The sequence below is a fragment of the Rana temporaria genome, chromosome 7, assembly GCF_905171775.1.
Source record: "Rana temporaria chromosome 7, aRanTem1.1, whole genome shotgun sequence".
In the NCBI taxonomy this organism is placed as follows: domain Eukaryota; kingdom Metazoa; phylum Chordata; class Amphibia; order Anura; family Ranidae; genus Rana; species Rana temporaria.
Window position 1 is genome coordinate 197244757 of NC_053495.1, and position 17511 is coordinate 197262267.

The 17511-nt window shown below is 47.3% G+C and overlaps 1 protein-coding gene across 1 annotated transcript in view; it reads left to right on the forward strand.

Moving 5' to 3' along the window:
- The first annotated feature begins 237 nt into the window (after positions 1–237).
- JAK1 (Janus kinase 1) overlaps positions 238–17511 on the forward strand; it is a 63405-nt gene continuing 46131 nt past the window's right edge. The window contains 6 exon segments of the mRNA XM_040361077.1: positions 238–273; positions 776–965; positions 5608–5628; positions 5631–5714; positions 9332–9480; positions 15250–15337. Of these exon segments, the coding sequence (XP_040217011.1) occupies positions 238–273; positions 776–965; positions 5608–5628; positions 5631–5714; positions 9332–9480; positions 15250–15337 (568 nt within the window).

Here is a 17511-nt window from a genome sequence, read left to right on the forward strand (position 1 = left end):
TGCGTAACCGATTCTAAGAGTCAGGCGCATAGATACGACGGCATATCTGGAGATACGCCGTTGTATCTCCACTGAGAATCTGGCCCAGTGTCTGCTGGGAAACTGCATGTTCTGCCTATCACGGAACAGAACGAGGAGGAGGAGGCGCGACTTTTCCACAATGGCAGCCCGCCGTCTGACTCTGCACTGCACCATAATAAGATAAACAGAACGAGGAGGAAGCGCGACTTTTCCACAATGGCCGCCTGCCGTCTGACTCTGCACCATAATCGGGTACACAGTCAGGAGTATAGACTCGAGTATAAGCCGAGGGGGCATTTTCAGCCTAAAAAAAGGGCTGAAAATCTCGGCTTATACTTGAGTACATACGGTATGTGATCTGAGGTCTTTTTGACCCCCAAATCTGATATTTAAGAGGACCTGTCATGTTTGTTTATTTTTCCCCTGATTTTTGGATCCTGTGTACGGGGCATTAGTATTGCTGCATGATTCAAATAAAAGCTGCACTCCCCTTAATCAGTACCCAACTCACTCCCACCACACCCCTCCTTTCATTGGTGGTCAATGGTAGTAATGATTAACCCCCCCCCCCCCACACACACACACACACCCCCCCCCCCCTTCATTTATGGTCAGTGGATAAACAGGCTTTTTTTGCACTTATCAAACAGATACAACCAAGTACTTTTAATTGTATATTTAACAGCTTAAAAGTGAGCAAATAAGAGAAGTTTATTGCAGTCTTGCGTTCCTGAAAGTTTTTCTTTCTTCCTAGTATGAATCCAAGACTCTGAAGCAGTACAAAAACTTTCAGATTGAAGTGAAGGAAAAGTCATACTGTTTGCTGGGCTCAGACCGCACTTTTGAGACCCTTAAACAACTCATGGAGCACTTAAAGGGCCAGGTGTTGAGAACGGATGATGTCAGCTTTAGTCTAAAGAGATGCTGTCTTCCCAAGCCCAGAGGTAAGCAATAAGGGCGCGTTCACACCGGATTCTAGTTCATGCCATTTTTTGCTCCACTGTACGTTGCACGGCAGCCGCAGCTTTCGGATCAAGTCACAGCAATCGGTAGATTCTTGCCGCTGAGACTTGCAGTGTGGCTAAACATCTGTGTGAATTAGGGATGCTTATGGATCAGATCGATCCTCGGATCAGGAGTCACGGATCGGATCATTTTCATGTCAGTAAAAAAAAAAAAAGTAACACTGTAATAATAGCCAACATTGCCCCCACACTAGTAAACAGTAACACTGTAATAGCCATTTTTCCCACACTGTAATAATAGCCAACATTGCCCCGGCCCCCACACTAGTAAACACTCAGTAACACAGTACACTGTATATGTATAGCCACTGTAATATAGCCAACATGAATGAACTCACTGTACTACTCAGTCTCACTGTACTCCGTTCGGGTTGCATGCAGACAGCGCGCTCTTGCAGAATAGAAGATCCACGAGCAGAAGGAAGGGTGATGACATCAGCGTGCACCGCCGCCACGTGTACCAAGATGGCCGTCCGCTACGGAGCTAGGCCGAAGCCGCGGCCTTTCCTAAGGCCGTGGCGGCGGTGCGTTCCGCGGATTGCATTCTGTGCCGATCCGTACAGGTCGGCCCGTTCGGATCGCGGATCGGGCACGATCCGTTGCACCCCTAGTGTGAATGCAGCCTTATTTGTTCCCAATTTTAAAAATTTGCAAAAAAAATGTGCCCCTTGCAGCTTTATGCCATAATGTGAATGTGCAATGTAATGTGAATAAATCTTCCGGAGCTGAAGTGGTTAAGGGAAAAAATAATAGCGCCGCCTTCAGAATACAGAGTTTTATGGAAGAAGTAAATTTAGCAATGCACGATAATGCATGAGAAGCATGTTTATTTGCACAGGGAGGGTGGCAAGTGTCAATTGAGCAACCCAAAGAATAAACTAACTTCTTTCCTCCTTCTCAAATGACCTATTTGTTATTGCCACACAGGCATTAGTATTTCAGGCAGACATAATGCTATCTAAGGGCACTTATGAAGAATCTCATAGTACAAACTGGAATACATCCTCTTCTCTGCTGTATGCGTGACAAAGGTTTAGCAAAATTGATGGCAGATTCATCCCTGCTTCTGGTTTGTTGATAATGATGAAGGCCATTCCAGTGCATTTGCTTAGAGTGAGCGTGAAGTAAGAGAATCTGCCTTCAGTAGTCACCCCAGTCCCAGCGTCGCTTTAAGAAGCATTTCAAAACCCCGGTAACCCTTTAGATGTGCACTATATCACCAATGTTGTAATGATTTCTGGAGATGTGTGCATCCTTATCTTAAGCCCTCTGCATACATTTGGCAGCGGTAGTGAGCCAGATACATGAGCAGGGGGGTTGAGATTTATTGAAACTTTCTGTTCAGGGTTATTGTTGCCATAGAGGAGAAATGTAAATTTGGGCATTCTAGAAGATTCATCCAAACACTATACTATATGGGCCAGATTTAGATAGCCTTTACGCCGGCGTATCTGTTGATACGCCGCGTAAGTGCTACGAAGCGCCGGCTTATCTTCTTTCTGTATTCAGAAAGCTAGATACGCCAGAATTTCCCTGAGATCCGACCGGCGTAAGTGTCTTAGACCGTCATATCTTAGGCTGCATATTTACGCTGGCCGCTAGGTGGCGCTTCTGTATATTTACGCAAGGAATATGCTAATTAGGTAGATACGCCGATTCAGAAACGTAGGTCCGGCCGGCGCATTTTTTTACGTCGTTTACGTTAGGCTTTTTCCGGCGTAAAGTTACCCCTGCTATATGAGGCGTAGCCAATGTTAAGTATGGACGTCGTTCCAGCGTCGAGTTTTGAAAATGTTACGTCCTTTGCGTAAGTCGTTCGCGAATAGAGCTGTACGTAAGTTACGTTCACGTCTAAAGCAATGACGATTTGCGGCGTAATTTCAAGCATGCGCACTGGGATTCGCATGCGCCGTTCGTAAGAAACGTAAAATACGCGGGGTCACCATTCATTTGAATAAACCACGCCCACATCATCCCCATTTGAATTAGGCGGGCTTACGCCGGACCACAGACGTTACGCCGCCGTAACTAAGGGCGCAAGTTCTTTCTGCATACGGAACTTGCGCCCTAAGTTACGGCGGCGTACCGTATCTGAGATACGTTACGCCGCGCCGAAAGATACTCCAATGTATCTGAATCCAGCCCTATATGTCCAAACGTTTGTGAATACTCCTCCAAATGATTGATTCCAGGTGTTTCCGGTGAAAGGTGCTGGTAATGCAACAGCATACAAAGACATTTTTGGAAGAATGTGCGTGTCCAAATTTGTGTCAACATTTCGGGGAATGCTCTTTTGAATTCATTGACACAAATTACTGAAGACTAGCAATCTCAGAACTGTGGACCTTTATCTGCTCCTTGGGGCACTATTTCTTCCACTGACACAAACGATGGGGCATTAATACAATTCCTTCCACTGACACGCGACGACAGGGTGTGGTCCCTTCCACTGCCGCCCGTCGACAGGGTGTGGTCCCTTCCACTGCCGCCCGTCGACAGGGCGTGGCCCCTTCCACTGACGCCAGACGACAGGGCGTGGTCCCTTCCACTGACAGGGCGTGGTCCCTTCCACTGACATGGCGTGGTCCCTTCCACTGACATGGCGTGGTCCCTTCCACTGACATGGCGTGGTCCCTTCCACTGACAGGGCGTGGTTCCTTCCACTGACAGGGCGTGGTTCCTTCCACTGACGCCCAACGACAGGGTGTGGTCCCTCCCACTGCCGCCCAACGACAGGGTGTGGCCCTCCCACTGCCGCCCAACGACAGGGTGTGGTCCCTCCCACTGCCGCCCGACGGCAGGGTGTGGTCCCTCCCACTGCCGCCCGACGACAGGGCGTGGTCCCCTTCCACTGCCGCCCGACGACAGGGCGTGGTCCCTGCCACTGCCGCCCGACGGCAGGGCGTGGTCCCTTTCACTGCCGCCCGTCGACAGGGCGTGGCCCCTTCCACTGACGCCAGACGACAGGGCGTGGTCCCTTTCACTGACGGGGCGTGGTTCCTTCCACTGACGCCGACGACAGGGCGCGGTTCCTTCCACTGACGCCGACGACAGGGCGCGGTTCCTTCCACTGACGCCCGACGGCAGGGCGCGGTTCCTTCCACTGACGCCCGACGGCAGGGCGCGGTTCCTTCCACTGACGCCCGGCGGCAGGGCGCGGTTCCTTCCACTGACGCCCGGCAGGGCGCGGTTCCTTCCACTGACGCCCGGCGGCAGGGCGCGGTTCCTTCCACTGACGCCCGGCGGCAGGGCGCGGTTCCTTCCACTGACGCCCGGCGGCAGGGCGCGGTTCCTTCCACTGACGCGCCGGCGGCAGGGCGCGGTTCCTTCCACTGACGCCCGGCGGCAGGGCGCGGTTCCTTCCACTGACGCCCGGCGGCAGGGCGCGGTTCCTTCCACTGACGCCCGGCGGTAGGGCACGTTTATTTTCACTGACGCCCAACAACGGGGCATGGTTCCATCCACTGACAATAGTCTGGCTTCCCTAATGTCAGAAGCACAGTAAACTGGCCCTTTGTTTAGAAAGTTTGAAGACCCCTGCTATAGTCTGGTATTTGAGGCACTATTGCTTCCACTGATGCCTGACGATGGGGAACGGTTCCTTCCACTGATGCCTGACCAGGCGTGTCGCTACAGGACAGGCAAAACAAACAATTGCCTGGGGCCCCCAACTTCCCCTTCCCAGGCTGTAGCTTGGCCGAGCTCCTCCACCTGGAGTCCTGTCATTCCGGCCAGGTACCACGCATGGTACAGGTGATTCAGTTTCCTGTTCCCGGACAGACTAACAGGAAGTGCACACTGAGTGCTCACTTCCTTTCAGTCCAGCCGGGAACACAGGAAACTGAATCTCCTGTTCCGCACGGTACCCGGCCCGGGCACTATCTGATAGGGGACCCGTAATGACAGAACACCGGACTGACAGGAGGAAGAGGAGCTCGGCCACGCTATAGCGGCAGCCTACAGGGAAGAAGGGGAGGTGAGAATAGAGAAACATAGGGACTGGGGGGGGAGTAAGAACATGGGTTAAAAAATTTGTGAAGCGCTAACGTAGGCTTGCGTGCGGGAGGGGGGGGTGCTTGGGTGGCCCCCCTTTTTGCTTGGGGCCCCCAAATTCCTTCAAACGGCCCTGTGCCTGACGACGGGCACGTTCCTTCCACTGATTCCGACGACAGGACGCGGTTCCTTCCACTGACTATGATCTGGCTTCCCTAAGTTTAAAGCACAGTAAATTGGCCCTTTGTTTAGAACGTTTGAAGGCCCCTGCTATAGACGCTTTCCAAAGTTTAATGGAAAGCCTTCATAGAAGAGTGGGGGGCTGGTATAACCAGGAAGGGGAGAGCCTTCATCTTCATATGAATGACTATGGTTTTGGAATAGCGTTTTCATCAAGGTCGATATGGGTTGATGGTCCATTGTTCAGACTTTTAGCCATATAGGTATATTCTGAGGTCTATGTATTGGTGCTTCTGTCAGTAATTAAAAGGCATGAAAAGGAGCTCCCAGTTTGCGGTTACTAGTAATTAAAATTAACATTGCACATAACGATTTTGTCCTTCTGCAGAAATTTCAAATCTCCTAATTGCAACAAGAAGGCCCTGGACTGGCAACCCGTCTACCATATCAGCCAGCTGAGTTTCCATAGAATACTGGAAGGAGGAGATTATACAAGTGAGTAGAGTGTTTTGGTTACTTGGAAATGATTACACAATGAGATTTCGTTGTGTGTGTGTGTATATATGTATGTGTGTGTGTGTGTGTGTGTGTGTGCTATATATATATAATAAATATATATATTACATACATACATACATACATACATACATACATACATACATACATCACATATTTATTTGACTTGAAAGGTGCGTCTGTTTTAGACCTATACAATAAAGGAGCTGCAGCGTGCAGTAACCTGAAAGAAATTGGATGAAGTCTACAGAATGGACTCCAACCAGTTATGGACTTAATTTATACACCTTTGATGTGGGCCCAGCCCCCCTCCTCCCTGCTAATCTCCAGTCACGTACACACTACTAGTTTTATTTTTTTCGTTCAACCCAGTGGATTGAAAATAAACACCACAAGCTCAAGTCAGACTCGCTGTACAAACAATCCGATGTTAGTACAACCGATTTCCCCTGCTGTGCTAGTGTGTTCTGACAGGGGGGCGTGCCCCCCTCCCCACGCTAGAAACACTTCAGCCAGCGCTCTTGGCCATTGGCTGAGAGCGCTGACCATGAGCAGGTTGGCAGACCGTTTTTGGTCATAACCCTTTCGACAGAAGCGCTTCTGTCAGACCGTCTGCTGTACCCACAGGCTGGTTGTCTGCCAGTTAGATAGAAACCGTCGACATTCGGCCCGTGTGTAATCTAGGCTTTAGGAGCAGATTACTTCTGTGTGAATGGACACTGGGCAGTAGTGTTGAGAGGAGTTTACAATGAGCAATGTTATATTACTTCATTGAAACTTCTCTGGTTCCTGCATAGCAACAGAAAGGGGCGACTTAACCTCAGTTTGCCCTCCTGCCCACCTCGGGGTCCACACTGCAACCACCACTGCCACATCTTATATCTTCAGCCATTGGGCAGCCGGTTGAAGAGAGCTCACCGTTTTGAGTTGCAATATCCCGCCTCTGATCTCTGCATCTAATAGATGAGTGGTCTAGTAGTGGACCCTGCACTGTCTATGCCAGTGGTTCTCAACCTGGGGGTCGGACCCCCTTGGGGGTCAAATGAGATTTGCCAGGGTCACCAAAGCCTGGGCTGTTCCTGAAGCCTGCAGCCGCCCACTCAGCCTCTTCACAGCCGCCCCATTTAGTTCATGGCATAGCTGGGGGCTGGGACTAAGGTCAGCTGACTGATGAGGAATGTGAAGTGGGAGGGGCGGGAGGAGACCCTATCTGCTGAATTCAGCATAGGTTGTCACTGTTACAAGAAATCACAAAGTCGGAGACACAGTGAGTAACACTACCTGTGATTATAGTTGCCTTTAAAAGTCCCCACTACAGTTCACAGATCAGCAGATGACCTTGATCAAGAGCACCTAAGTTGGATGATCCCACTCCCTGCCAGCACTGCCACTGATCCCAACTCCCCGCCAGCACTGCCACTGATCCCAACTCCCCGCCAGCACTGCCACTGTCCCAACTCCCCGCCAGCACTGCCACTGATCCCAACTCCCCGCCAGCACTGCCACTGATCCCACTCCCCGCCAGCACTGCCACTGATCCCAACTCCCCGCCAGCACTGCAACTGAGCCCAACTCCCCGCCAGCCACTGCCACTGATCCCAACGCCCCGCCAGCACTGCCACTGATCCCAACTCCCCACCAGGGTGTAAGAGAAGGAATAAAAATAGAGAATACATGGAAGGGAGAGAAAAAGAGGAGGAGGAACAAAGAAAAAGGAAGAGAAGAGAATAAGAGAAAGAACAAAAAAGACATCTAGAGAGGGATGGGGAACAAACAAGAAATTAGGATAGAGAGAGATAAAAGGGAAAGAAAGAAGAACTATGAGAAAGAGTGGTACATCCTAAAATGCACTATAAGGGGTTTTAATATTGTATGAGTGGAAGGGACTCAGTGAGCGCTAAATGTGGGTTAGGGGGTTAGGGGCACAAATTACTTGTCTTGCCTTGGGTGCCAACAACCCACGATAAGAAAATATTTTACCGTTGGGGGGGGGGTCCCCACAGCTTGGGAAATTTTATCAAGGGGTCACGGCACTAGACAGGTTGAGAACCACTGTCATGCATCTACAGGCAATGTATAAACACACATAAAAATTTTTTACGGGGGGAAAGGAAGTCTACTTCCTCGCAAGCTAAAGCCAAGAAAGCTTCAGAGAGGTGCCAGGTGGAGGCCCGGATTCAGATACATTGTGTATCTTTGCGGCGGGCGTAACGTATCTCGGATACGTTACGCCGCTGTAATTAGGGCGCAAGTTCCGTATTCAGAAAGAACTTGCGCCCTATGTTACGGCGGCGTAACGTATGTGGTCCGGCGTAAGCCCGCCTAATTCAAATGTGGATGATGTGGGCGTGTTTTATTGAAATTTAGTGTGACCCCACGTATTTGACGTTTTTTACGAACGCCGCATGCGCCGTTCGTGAAAGAATCCCAGTGCGCATGCTCGAAATTACGCCGCAAATCGTCAATGCTTCAGAGGCGAACGTAACTTATGTACAGCCCTATTCGCGAACGACTTACGCAAACGACGTAAAATTTTCAAAATTCGACGCGGGACGACGTCCATACTTAACATAGGATACGCCTCATATAGCAGGGTAACTTTACGCCGGAAAAAGCCTAACGTAAATGACGTAAAAAAATGCGCCGGGCGGACGTACGTTTCGGAATCGGTGTATCTACCTAATTTGCAGATTCCTTGCGTAAATATACGGAAGCGCCACCTAGTGGCCAGACGTAAATATGCAGCCTAAGATACGACGGTGTAAGACACTTACGCCGGTCGGATCTTAGGGAAATCTATGCGTAACTGATTCTATGAATCAGTCGCATAGATACGACCCCGCACACTCAGAGTTACGACGGCGTATCTGGAGATACGCTGTCGTAACTCGTATCTGAATCCGGGCCGGAGTCTCCTCACTTGTGCTGGACCAAATAACCAATAACATTGGTTTTGAGCTTCCTGGAAGTAGCGGTGTGCAGCTAGGCCATACCAGGCCTTCAGAACTTCTTACCAGAACCGAGGGCTCGCACGCACATGCGTGGGAGTGACATCATCGCGGATCCAGCCACTCACAGCGCCGGAGCCCACAAACCCGGAAGAAAGGCTGAGGGAACATGTTCTCCCTCTCAGCGGTGTGCGGACACCACTGGAAGGACTTTGTTCTAAGGTAAGTATTTCATAATGTGCTAGTATGCACACAGGCTTCAGATGCCATGCATACTAGCACATTATGCCATAGTCCTTGCATTTTTTTTCAGCCTTCTACTACTGCTTTAAGACTGTGTAGCCTCCCTTTGGCAGGTGCAGTGAGGGGTGGAGTGGGGCTGGTAATATTTTCTTTCTTTTCCATGCAGCCATATGACTGTATCAATGGTGGTTACTTTTCCAAAAATAATCGGGGTGGTCAGCGTTGTATCCATGGCCTGTGTGTTCCCAGCGCCAACTATGGTAGATTCTGGGTGCCCTAGCTGCAGTGGAGCATTACTGTAACTGTACTGCCCCCCTCCCCTGTATGTATTTCACTTCTAAATATTTCAGGTATATCATGGAATGAATGTGTCAGGCACTGAAATGCTTGTTTGTTTACCTTCAGATGGAGCACATGGGCCGAGGACCAGAACCCAGATCTATGAGGGAAGACTCGACTACAAGGACGACAATGACAGTGAAATTAGCACTTCAGAGAAGGAGATTAAAGTCATTCTGAAAGTGTTGGACCCCAGCCACAGGGATATTTCACTGGTATGTCCTTTCCAAAAAGACTATTGCGTACCTTCTACTCTGGTAATATTCCAAATCATAGATGTCAGTCTATTCTCTGAAATTCCGTTTTAAGATTTAATCTGTTAATCATAAGTCATTTCCAATATTTATAAATCTGCTTTTTTTTTTTTTTATGCAATACCTGGTGATCCTGCCATGAAGGTTATTAATCAGGCACTTCCTTTTCTAGCTTGACAATGCTTTCTCTCTCTCTCTCTCCTCTCTCTGTTGTGCTCCTGTGTTGTCACATTGGGGTTGATTTACTAAAGCTGAAGGGTGCAAAATCTGGTGCAGCTCTTTACAGAAACCAATCGGCAGCCATTTATTTATTTTTTGTTAAAGCTTAAAGGGATTGTAAAGGTTTGTTTTTAATTTTCTAAATCGGTTCCTTTAACTACTTCATTACTGGGAACTTAAAGCCCCCTTCCTGCCCAGACCAATTTTCAGCTTTCAGCGCTGACTCATTTTGAATGACGATTGCGCGGTCATACAACACTGTACCCAAATTATATTTTTATCATTTTTTTCCTACAAATAGAGCTTTCTTTTGGTGGTATTTGATCACCTCTGCGGTTTTTATTTTTTTGCGCTATAAACAAAAATAGAGCGACAGTTTTGAAAAAAATGCAATATTTTTTACTTTTTTCTATAATAAATATCCCCCAAAAATATATAAAAAAACATTTTTTTTTCCCTCAGTTTAAGCCGATACGTATTCTTCTACATATTTTTGGTAAAAAAAAATCGCAATAAGCGTTTATCGGTTGGTTGCGCAAAATTTATAGCGTTTACAAAATAGGGGGATAGTTTTATTGCATTTTTATAAAAAAAACATTTTTCTACTAATGGCGGCGATCAGCGATTTTTTTTTTTGACTGCGACATTATGGCGGACACTTCGCACAATTTTGACACATTTTTGGGACCATTGTCATTTTCACAGCAAAAAATTATTTTAAATTGCATTGTTTATTGTGAAATGACAATTGCAGTTTGGGAGTTAACCACAGGGGGGCGCTGAAGGAGTTATGTTTCACCTAGTGTGTGTTTACAACTGTAGGGGGGTGTGGCTGTAGGTCTGACGCCATCGATTGTGTCTCCCTATAAAAGGGATCACTCGATCGATGCAGCCGCCACAGTGAAGCACGGGGAAGCCGTGTTTACATACGGCTCTCCCCGTTCTTCAGCTCCGGGGAGCGATTGCGAGGGGGCGGCTAGAAACGAATAGCCGATCCCTCATCCTGGATCGCTCCCAGATGATTTCCGACCACTGCATGTACGGGGGGGGGGAGGGGGTCCCGATGAACCCCCGACCCGCGGAAAGGCAGGGACGTAAATGTACGCCCATCTGCCTGTACGTGCCATCTGTGGATGTATATGTACATGCAGCGGTCGTTAAGTGGTTAAGCTAGTGCATTGTTGGTTCACTTACCTTTTCCTTCCATTCCCCTTCTAATTTTTTTTTTCTTTGTCTGAATTTCTCACTTCCTGTTCCTCCTCAGTAAGCTGTTCTGGCTGACTAACCCCCAGCCAGATGATGTGGGCAAGCTTACTGAGGAGAAACAGGAAGTGAGAAATTCAGACAAAGAAAAAAAACAATTAGAACGGAAATTAAAGAAAAAAGGTAAGTGAACCAACAATGCACTAGCTTAAAGAAACCTATTTAGAAAATAAAAAACAAACCTTTAGTATCACTTTAAGGCGTTTGTACACCCTGTACAACCACTTTTACCTACAGGTGAGCCTAGATTAAGGTTTACCTGTAGGTGCTGGAAATATCTCCTAAACCTACACGGCTTAGGAGATATTTACAATAGAGACTTGCGCCGATGTCTACGGCGCATGCGCACTTTAGAAACGGCGATCATACCATTTCTAAAGGAGGACATGCCGTGACTGGCGGCTCCCGCGCGCATGCACAGGAGTGACATCATCGCGGCTCCAGCCAATCACAGCGGCAAAGCCGCGATAACCGGAAGTAACTCCGGGACGACATGGCGCTGGCCAGTGCTGTGTCGGGCACTGCAGCGGGGGCTTCTGTCCCAGGTATTACATAATGAGCAAGTGTGCTATGCATACAAGCTCATTATGCCTTTGTCCTGCAGGTGTTCGTTTTAAAAAAAAAAATTAAAGTGGGTTTACAACCACTAGGGTAAAGGAAGCTATTTAGGGGGGGGAAATCCTTTACAACCCCTTTATAGGCTTAAAGCGGAGCTCCACCCAAAAATGGAAGCTCTGCCGGAAGTTAGGGGCCCCCCCCCTGCAGCCTGCCTATTCACAGCATGCTTTGCGCATGCGCAGCAGGGGAATCGGCTGTAAAGCTGCAAGGCTTCACTGCCGGTTTCCCATAGTGGAGATGGCGGCTGCAGCACCCAATAGCCGAATAAAAAAAAAAACGGATCAGTTGAGGACACCGCTGGTTTCCTGGACAGGTAAGTGTTCTAATATTAAAAGTCAGCAGGTAAAATATTTGACTTTTATTTTTTTCCTGAAGGGGCTCCTCTTTAAAAGACAAGTGCACTTGCCTAACTTGAACCTTGCATTGCTCATGCACACTTATCCTGATACAACAAGGAAGGGAGGGGTTGGGTCTGGGAAGGGGATTAAAAGTGCATTTTATCCTTTTTTTTTGTGCACTTGTCTTTTTAAGTAAATATAGATGATATGATAGAAGGGTGTGCTGAGCCTCCCTCTCCTATGTCTCTGTTTGCAAAGTTGTGTTGCAAGCAGTGGGAGTGTCACAAAGAGTTCTACAAATGTTAATACAAAGCCGTGTGCTTAAAGTGACACTACAGGTTTAATTATTTTGTTTGTTTTATATAACAAGCATGTCATACTACCTCTACTGGTGCAGCTCGTTTTGCACAGAGTGGCCCCGATCGTCTTCTTCTGTGGTCCCTCGGCGGCTCTCGCGGCACCTCTTCGCATTAGATAACCCCCTAGAGAAGCGCTCTTACCTTGCAGGCGCACTCCCGAGTCCAGCATTCGCCCTCCATAGCCGCCCACTGCAGGGCTTGGCCCCGCCCCCCCCGGTGGCGGCGTCATTGGATTTGATTGACGGCAGCAGGAGCCAATGGCTGCGCTGCTATCAATCTATCCAATGAAGAGCTGGGAACCCTGGGCAGAGAGACTGCCCGTCCTCGGCGTGGGACATTCCAGAGCTCAGGTAAGTAAAACGGGAGGGGGGGCTGGGGGGCCGGTGACTGACACAAGTTTTTTCACCTTAATGCATAGGATGCATTAAGGTGAAAAAACAGGAGGATTTACCACCCCTTTAACCTGTAATATTTGTCAGCCAGACTTCAGATAATGTGAGCTGGATTAGTAATTACAATAGCTGTCCTGTTGGAACTATTGTCTGGTTTCTCCAGCACAGTCACATATTTGTATGTGTGTGTGTGTGTGTTTATATATATAATTACACACACACACATTTTTATATATATACACATACACACACAATATATATATATATATATATAATGTGTGTGTGTGTGTGTGTGTGTGTGTGTGTGTGTGTATATATATATATATATATATATATATATATATATATATATATATATATATATATAATGTGTGTGTGTATATATATATATATATATATGCACACATATACATATACATACACACACACACCGTATCTCACAAGACGACCAATTGGCTATTGCTGCTGTCAATCAAATCCAGTGATTTGATCCAGTGATCCAATTGACACAGCAGCGGGACTTGGAAACCAAACCTGCAAGGGTGACCCCAGGGAAAGATTTCCGTGGGGGCACCCAATTAAGAGGAGGAGCCATGAGTGCTGTTGGGGCACCCCAGAAGAGGAGGATCGGGGCAAAACCATTGCACAGAGCAGGCAAGTATTATAGGCACGTTTTTGTTGTTTCTATTTTACAACCCCTTTTAATACAAACTAAGGCTGCTTTCACATTGGGTAGCGGAGGTGCGGTGGACGGCATAGCCGCGCTATTTTAGCGCCGCTATACCGTCCTATTTACCGCGATATTCGGGCGCTAGCGGTGAGGTTTTAACCCCCGCTAGCGGCCGAAAAAGGGGTTAATACCGCCCGCATTGCATGGTATTACCACGGTTTTCCATTGATTTCAATGGGAAGGCACGGTATAGGAGCGGTGAACACCCCGCTCCTATACCGCTCCAAAGATGCGGCTAGCAGGACTTTTGGAGCGCTCCTGCTACCGCACCGCTTCAGTTTGAAAGCCTTTGGGCTTTCAGATTGAAGCCTGCAGGGCATTAATTTTTCATGCGGTATAGCAGCGCTATTTTTAGCGCTGTACCGCATGAAAAACGCCTCACTGTGAAAAGGGGTCTTGGTGACCTCATGACCTGTCATATGCACTTCAAGCTTCCATGAATGAATAGCACTCTGTGAATGGAGGCTGTTTGGATGAATAAAAGGGCCACTCTTCCACTCATAGATCTTTTTATCATCTTTTTATCATTCTTGGAATCTATAGTACAACTGTCACTGGAACAAGTGTCCCCTTTTGGAAGATTTTTTTTCCCTGTACCTGGGACAACTCCAAATTTTGGATTTTTCCATCACTGTCCCCTCTGGTTACCAGGACAGCAAATCGTGAGGGGACACAGGCAGCCAAGGGGGTTGTAGATACACTTTAACCACTTGCCGACCTCCTCATGTAGATATACGTCGGCAGAATGCACGGACAGGCACATGTACGTACCTGTACGTCCTCTGCTTGACGTGGGTGGGGGGTCCGATCGGGACCCCCCCCCCGGTACATGCGGAGGTCGGGTCCGCTCGGGGAGCAATCCGGGACGACGGCGCGGCTATTCGTTTATAGCCGCTCCGTCGCGATCGCTCCCCGGAGCTGAAGAACGGGGAGAGCCGTGTGTAAACATGGCTTCCCCGTGCTTCACTGTGGCGGTGTATCGATCGAGTGTCCCTTATAAAAGGGATGACTCGATCGATGATGTCAGTCCTACAGCCACACCCCCCCTACAGTTGTAAACACACACTACTAAGTGAACACTAAATGTTACAGCACCCCCTGTGGTTAACTCCCAAACTGCAACTGTCATTTTCACAATAAAGAATGCAATTTAAATGCATTTTTTGCTGTGAAAATTACAATGGTCCCAAAAATGTGTCAAAATTGTCCGAAGTGTCCGCCATAATGTCGCAGTCACGAAAAAAATCGCTGATCGCCGCCATTAGTAGTAAAAAAAAATAAAACTATCCCTATTTTGTAAACGCTATAAATTTTGCGCAAACCAATCGATAAACGCTTATTGCGTTTATTTTACCAAAAATAAGTAGAAGAATACGTATCGGCCTAAACTGAGGAAAAAAAAATTGTATATATGTTTTTGGGGGATATTTATTATAGCAAAAAGTTAAAAATATTGCATTTTTTTCAAAATTGTCGCTCTATTTTTGTTTATAGCGCAAAAAATAAAAACCGCAGAGGTGATCAAATACCACCAAAAGAAAGCTCTATTTGTGGGGAAAAAAGGACGCCAATTTTGTTTGGGAGCCACGTCGTACGACCGCGCAATTGTCTGTTAAAGCGACGCAGTCCCGAACTGTAAAAACCCCTTGGGTCTTTAGGCAGCATATTGGTCCGGGGCTTAAGTGGTTAAATAAACCACAACACACCCCCCCTCCCCCCCCAAAAAAAAAAATGTACTCCGCCGTGTTGGTCTGGCAAGACATGGTGTTTTCCTCTGTATCTCATTACTTTTCCCTTTATCCCTCTAACAGGCATTTTTTGAGACAGCCAGTATGATGAGGCAAGTGTCACACAAGCATATTGTACTGCTCCATGGCGTATGTGTGCGGGATGTAGAAAGTAAGTGAAACCTTTGCTAAATGATTATTTGTTTCTTACAGGGAACCGTCAGCGCTGCCTTAAAGCGTTTTAAACCCCAACTTTTCATATTCCTGATATGTGTCTGCTGTGCCATGTACTTGTATGAGAAAGTCTCTTTTTTTGTATTGTTTCCTTTATGTGAAATCCCCGGTGTTCCCGCCAGTCCCTCTGCTTTCCTATTAAAAACTGACCACACTAAGTGGGAGAGCACGCCATGGCCAGTTCTCTAGCTGTGCTGGGAACTCGGCCTGCTCTCTTCCAATGATCAGACTTGCCCTGACACTCCATTCCTCCCTGCGCAGCCATTCACTGGGAAGCTCAAAGTACTGCTGCTTTTCCTCCTCCCCCAGCTCTTATGAAGCTGAGAACAGAGGGAATGTGATCACTTATAAAGAAGGTGTTTATAATGTTTTTTTTTTCTTATCTATACACAAATGTTTTCTATTTTAAAACTGAATGGGTTATTTTACAAGGTAATTGTTTACAATCACTTAGCCGATGAGTAGAAAAAGTCGAGTGTATCACAAGTTCAAGATAATGTAGATCTAGATAATGTAGATATCTGAGTATTAAAACCTAAAGGGGTTGTGAAGGTACAATTCCCTCCCCCCCCCCCTAAATAGCTTCCTTTACCTTAGTGCAGTCCTCCTTCACTTACCTCATCCTTACATTTTGCTTTTAAACGTCCTTATTTCTTCTGAGAAATCCTCACTTCCTGTTCTTCTGTCTGTAACTACACACAGTAATGCGAGGCTTTCTCCCTGGTGTGGAGTGTCGTGCTCGCCCCCTCCCTTGGATTACAGGAGAGTCAGGATGCTCTCTACGTTGCAGATAGAGAAAGGAGCTGTGTGATAGTGGGCGTCCTGACTCTCCTGTAGTCCAGGGGAGGGGGCGAGCACGACACTCCACACCAGGGAGAAAGCCTTGCATTACTGGGCCGGATTCAGATACCTGAGCGTATCTGTCCGGCCCGCGTAACGTATCTCCGATACGTTACGCCGCTCTAACTTTGGACGCGAGTTCTTTATTCAGAAAGAACTTGTGCCCTTAGTTACGGCGGCGTAACGTATGTGTTGCGGCGTAATGCCGCGTAATTCAAATGGCGATGTAGGGGGCATGTTTTATTCAAATTTGTGTTGACCCTGCGTTTTTTACGTTTAGTTGAACGGCGCATGCGCCGTCCGTAAAATATCCCAGTGTGCATAGCTCTAAATGACGTCGCAAGGACGTCATTGGTTTCGACGTGAACGTAAATTACGTCCAGCCGTATTCGCGAACGACTTAAGCAAACAACGTAAAAAATCCAAAACTCGGCGCGGGAACGACGGCCATACTTAACATTAGCTACCCCTCATATAGCAGGGGTAACTATATGCCGGAAAAAGCCGAACGCAAACGACGTAAAAAAAAGCGGCGGTCGTTCGTTTCTGAATCGGCGTAAATCCTAATTTGCATATTCCTTGCGTAAAACATACGGAAGCGCCATCTAGCGGCCAGCCTGAAATTGCAGCCTAAGATCCGACGGTGTAAGACACTTACACCTGGCGGATCTTAGGGATATCTATGCGTAACCTGATTCTCTGAATCAGTCGCATAGATATGACCAACGGAACTCAGAGATATGACGGCGTATCAGGAGAAACGCCATCGTATCTCTTTCTGAATCCGGCCCAGTGTGTGGAGTGACACTTCTTCTTTTTTTTTTTACTGCTTGATTTGATTTTAAAACAGCAATTGCAGTTATATATACACCGCTTTGCATGGCAGACTGTAGTGACAATGCTATTCTGAATCCATATCCTCGTTGGTGAATATTGGTGGGGTGGAAAAGAGCTTTTATAGCCTTTTTTCCCTATTGTGGCTCTTGACTGTTAATAACCTTACAGGACAATGCATGCGTGAAAACAAGACGCCTTTCCAGTGCAGTTCATGACGATAACACACATTACCTTAATGCACCATTAGACACGCTGTGGTGCCATCAGTTAGGAACATGTACAGTAAAACCTTGGACTGCGAGTATAATTCGTTCCAGAAACATGCTTGTAAACCAAAGCACTTGTATATCAAAGCATTTTTTTTTTTTACAGAGTATAAAAGAGAAGAGAGGCGCCTCTAAGTGTAGCAATATGTTTGCTAAATGTTGTACCTTC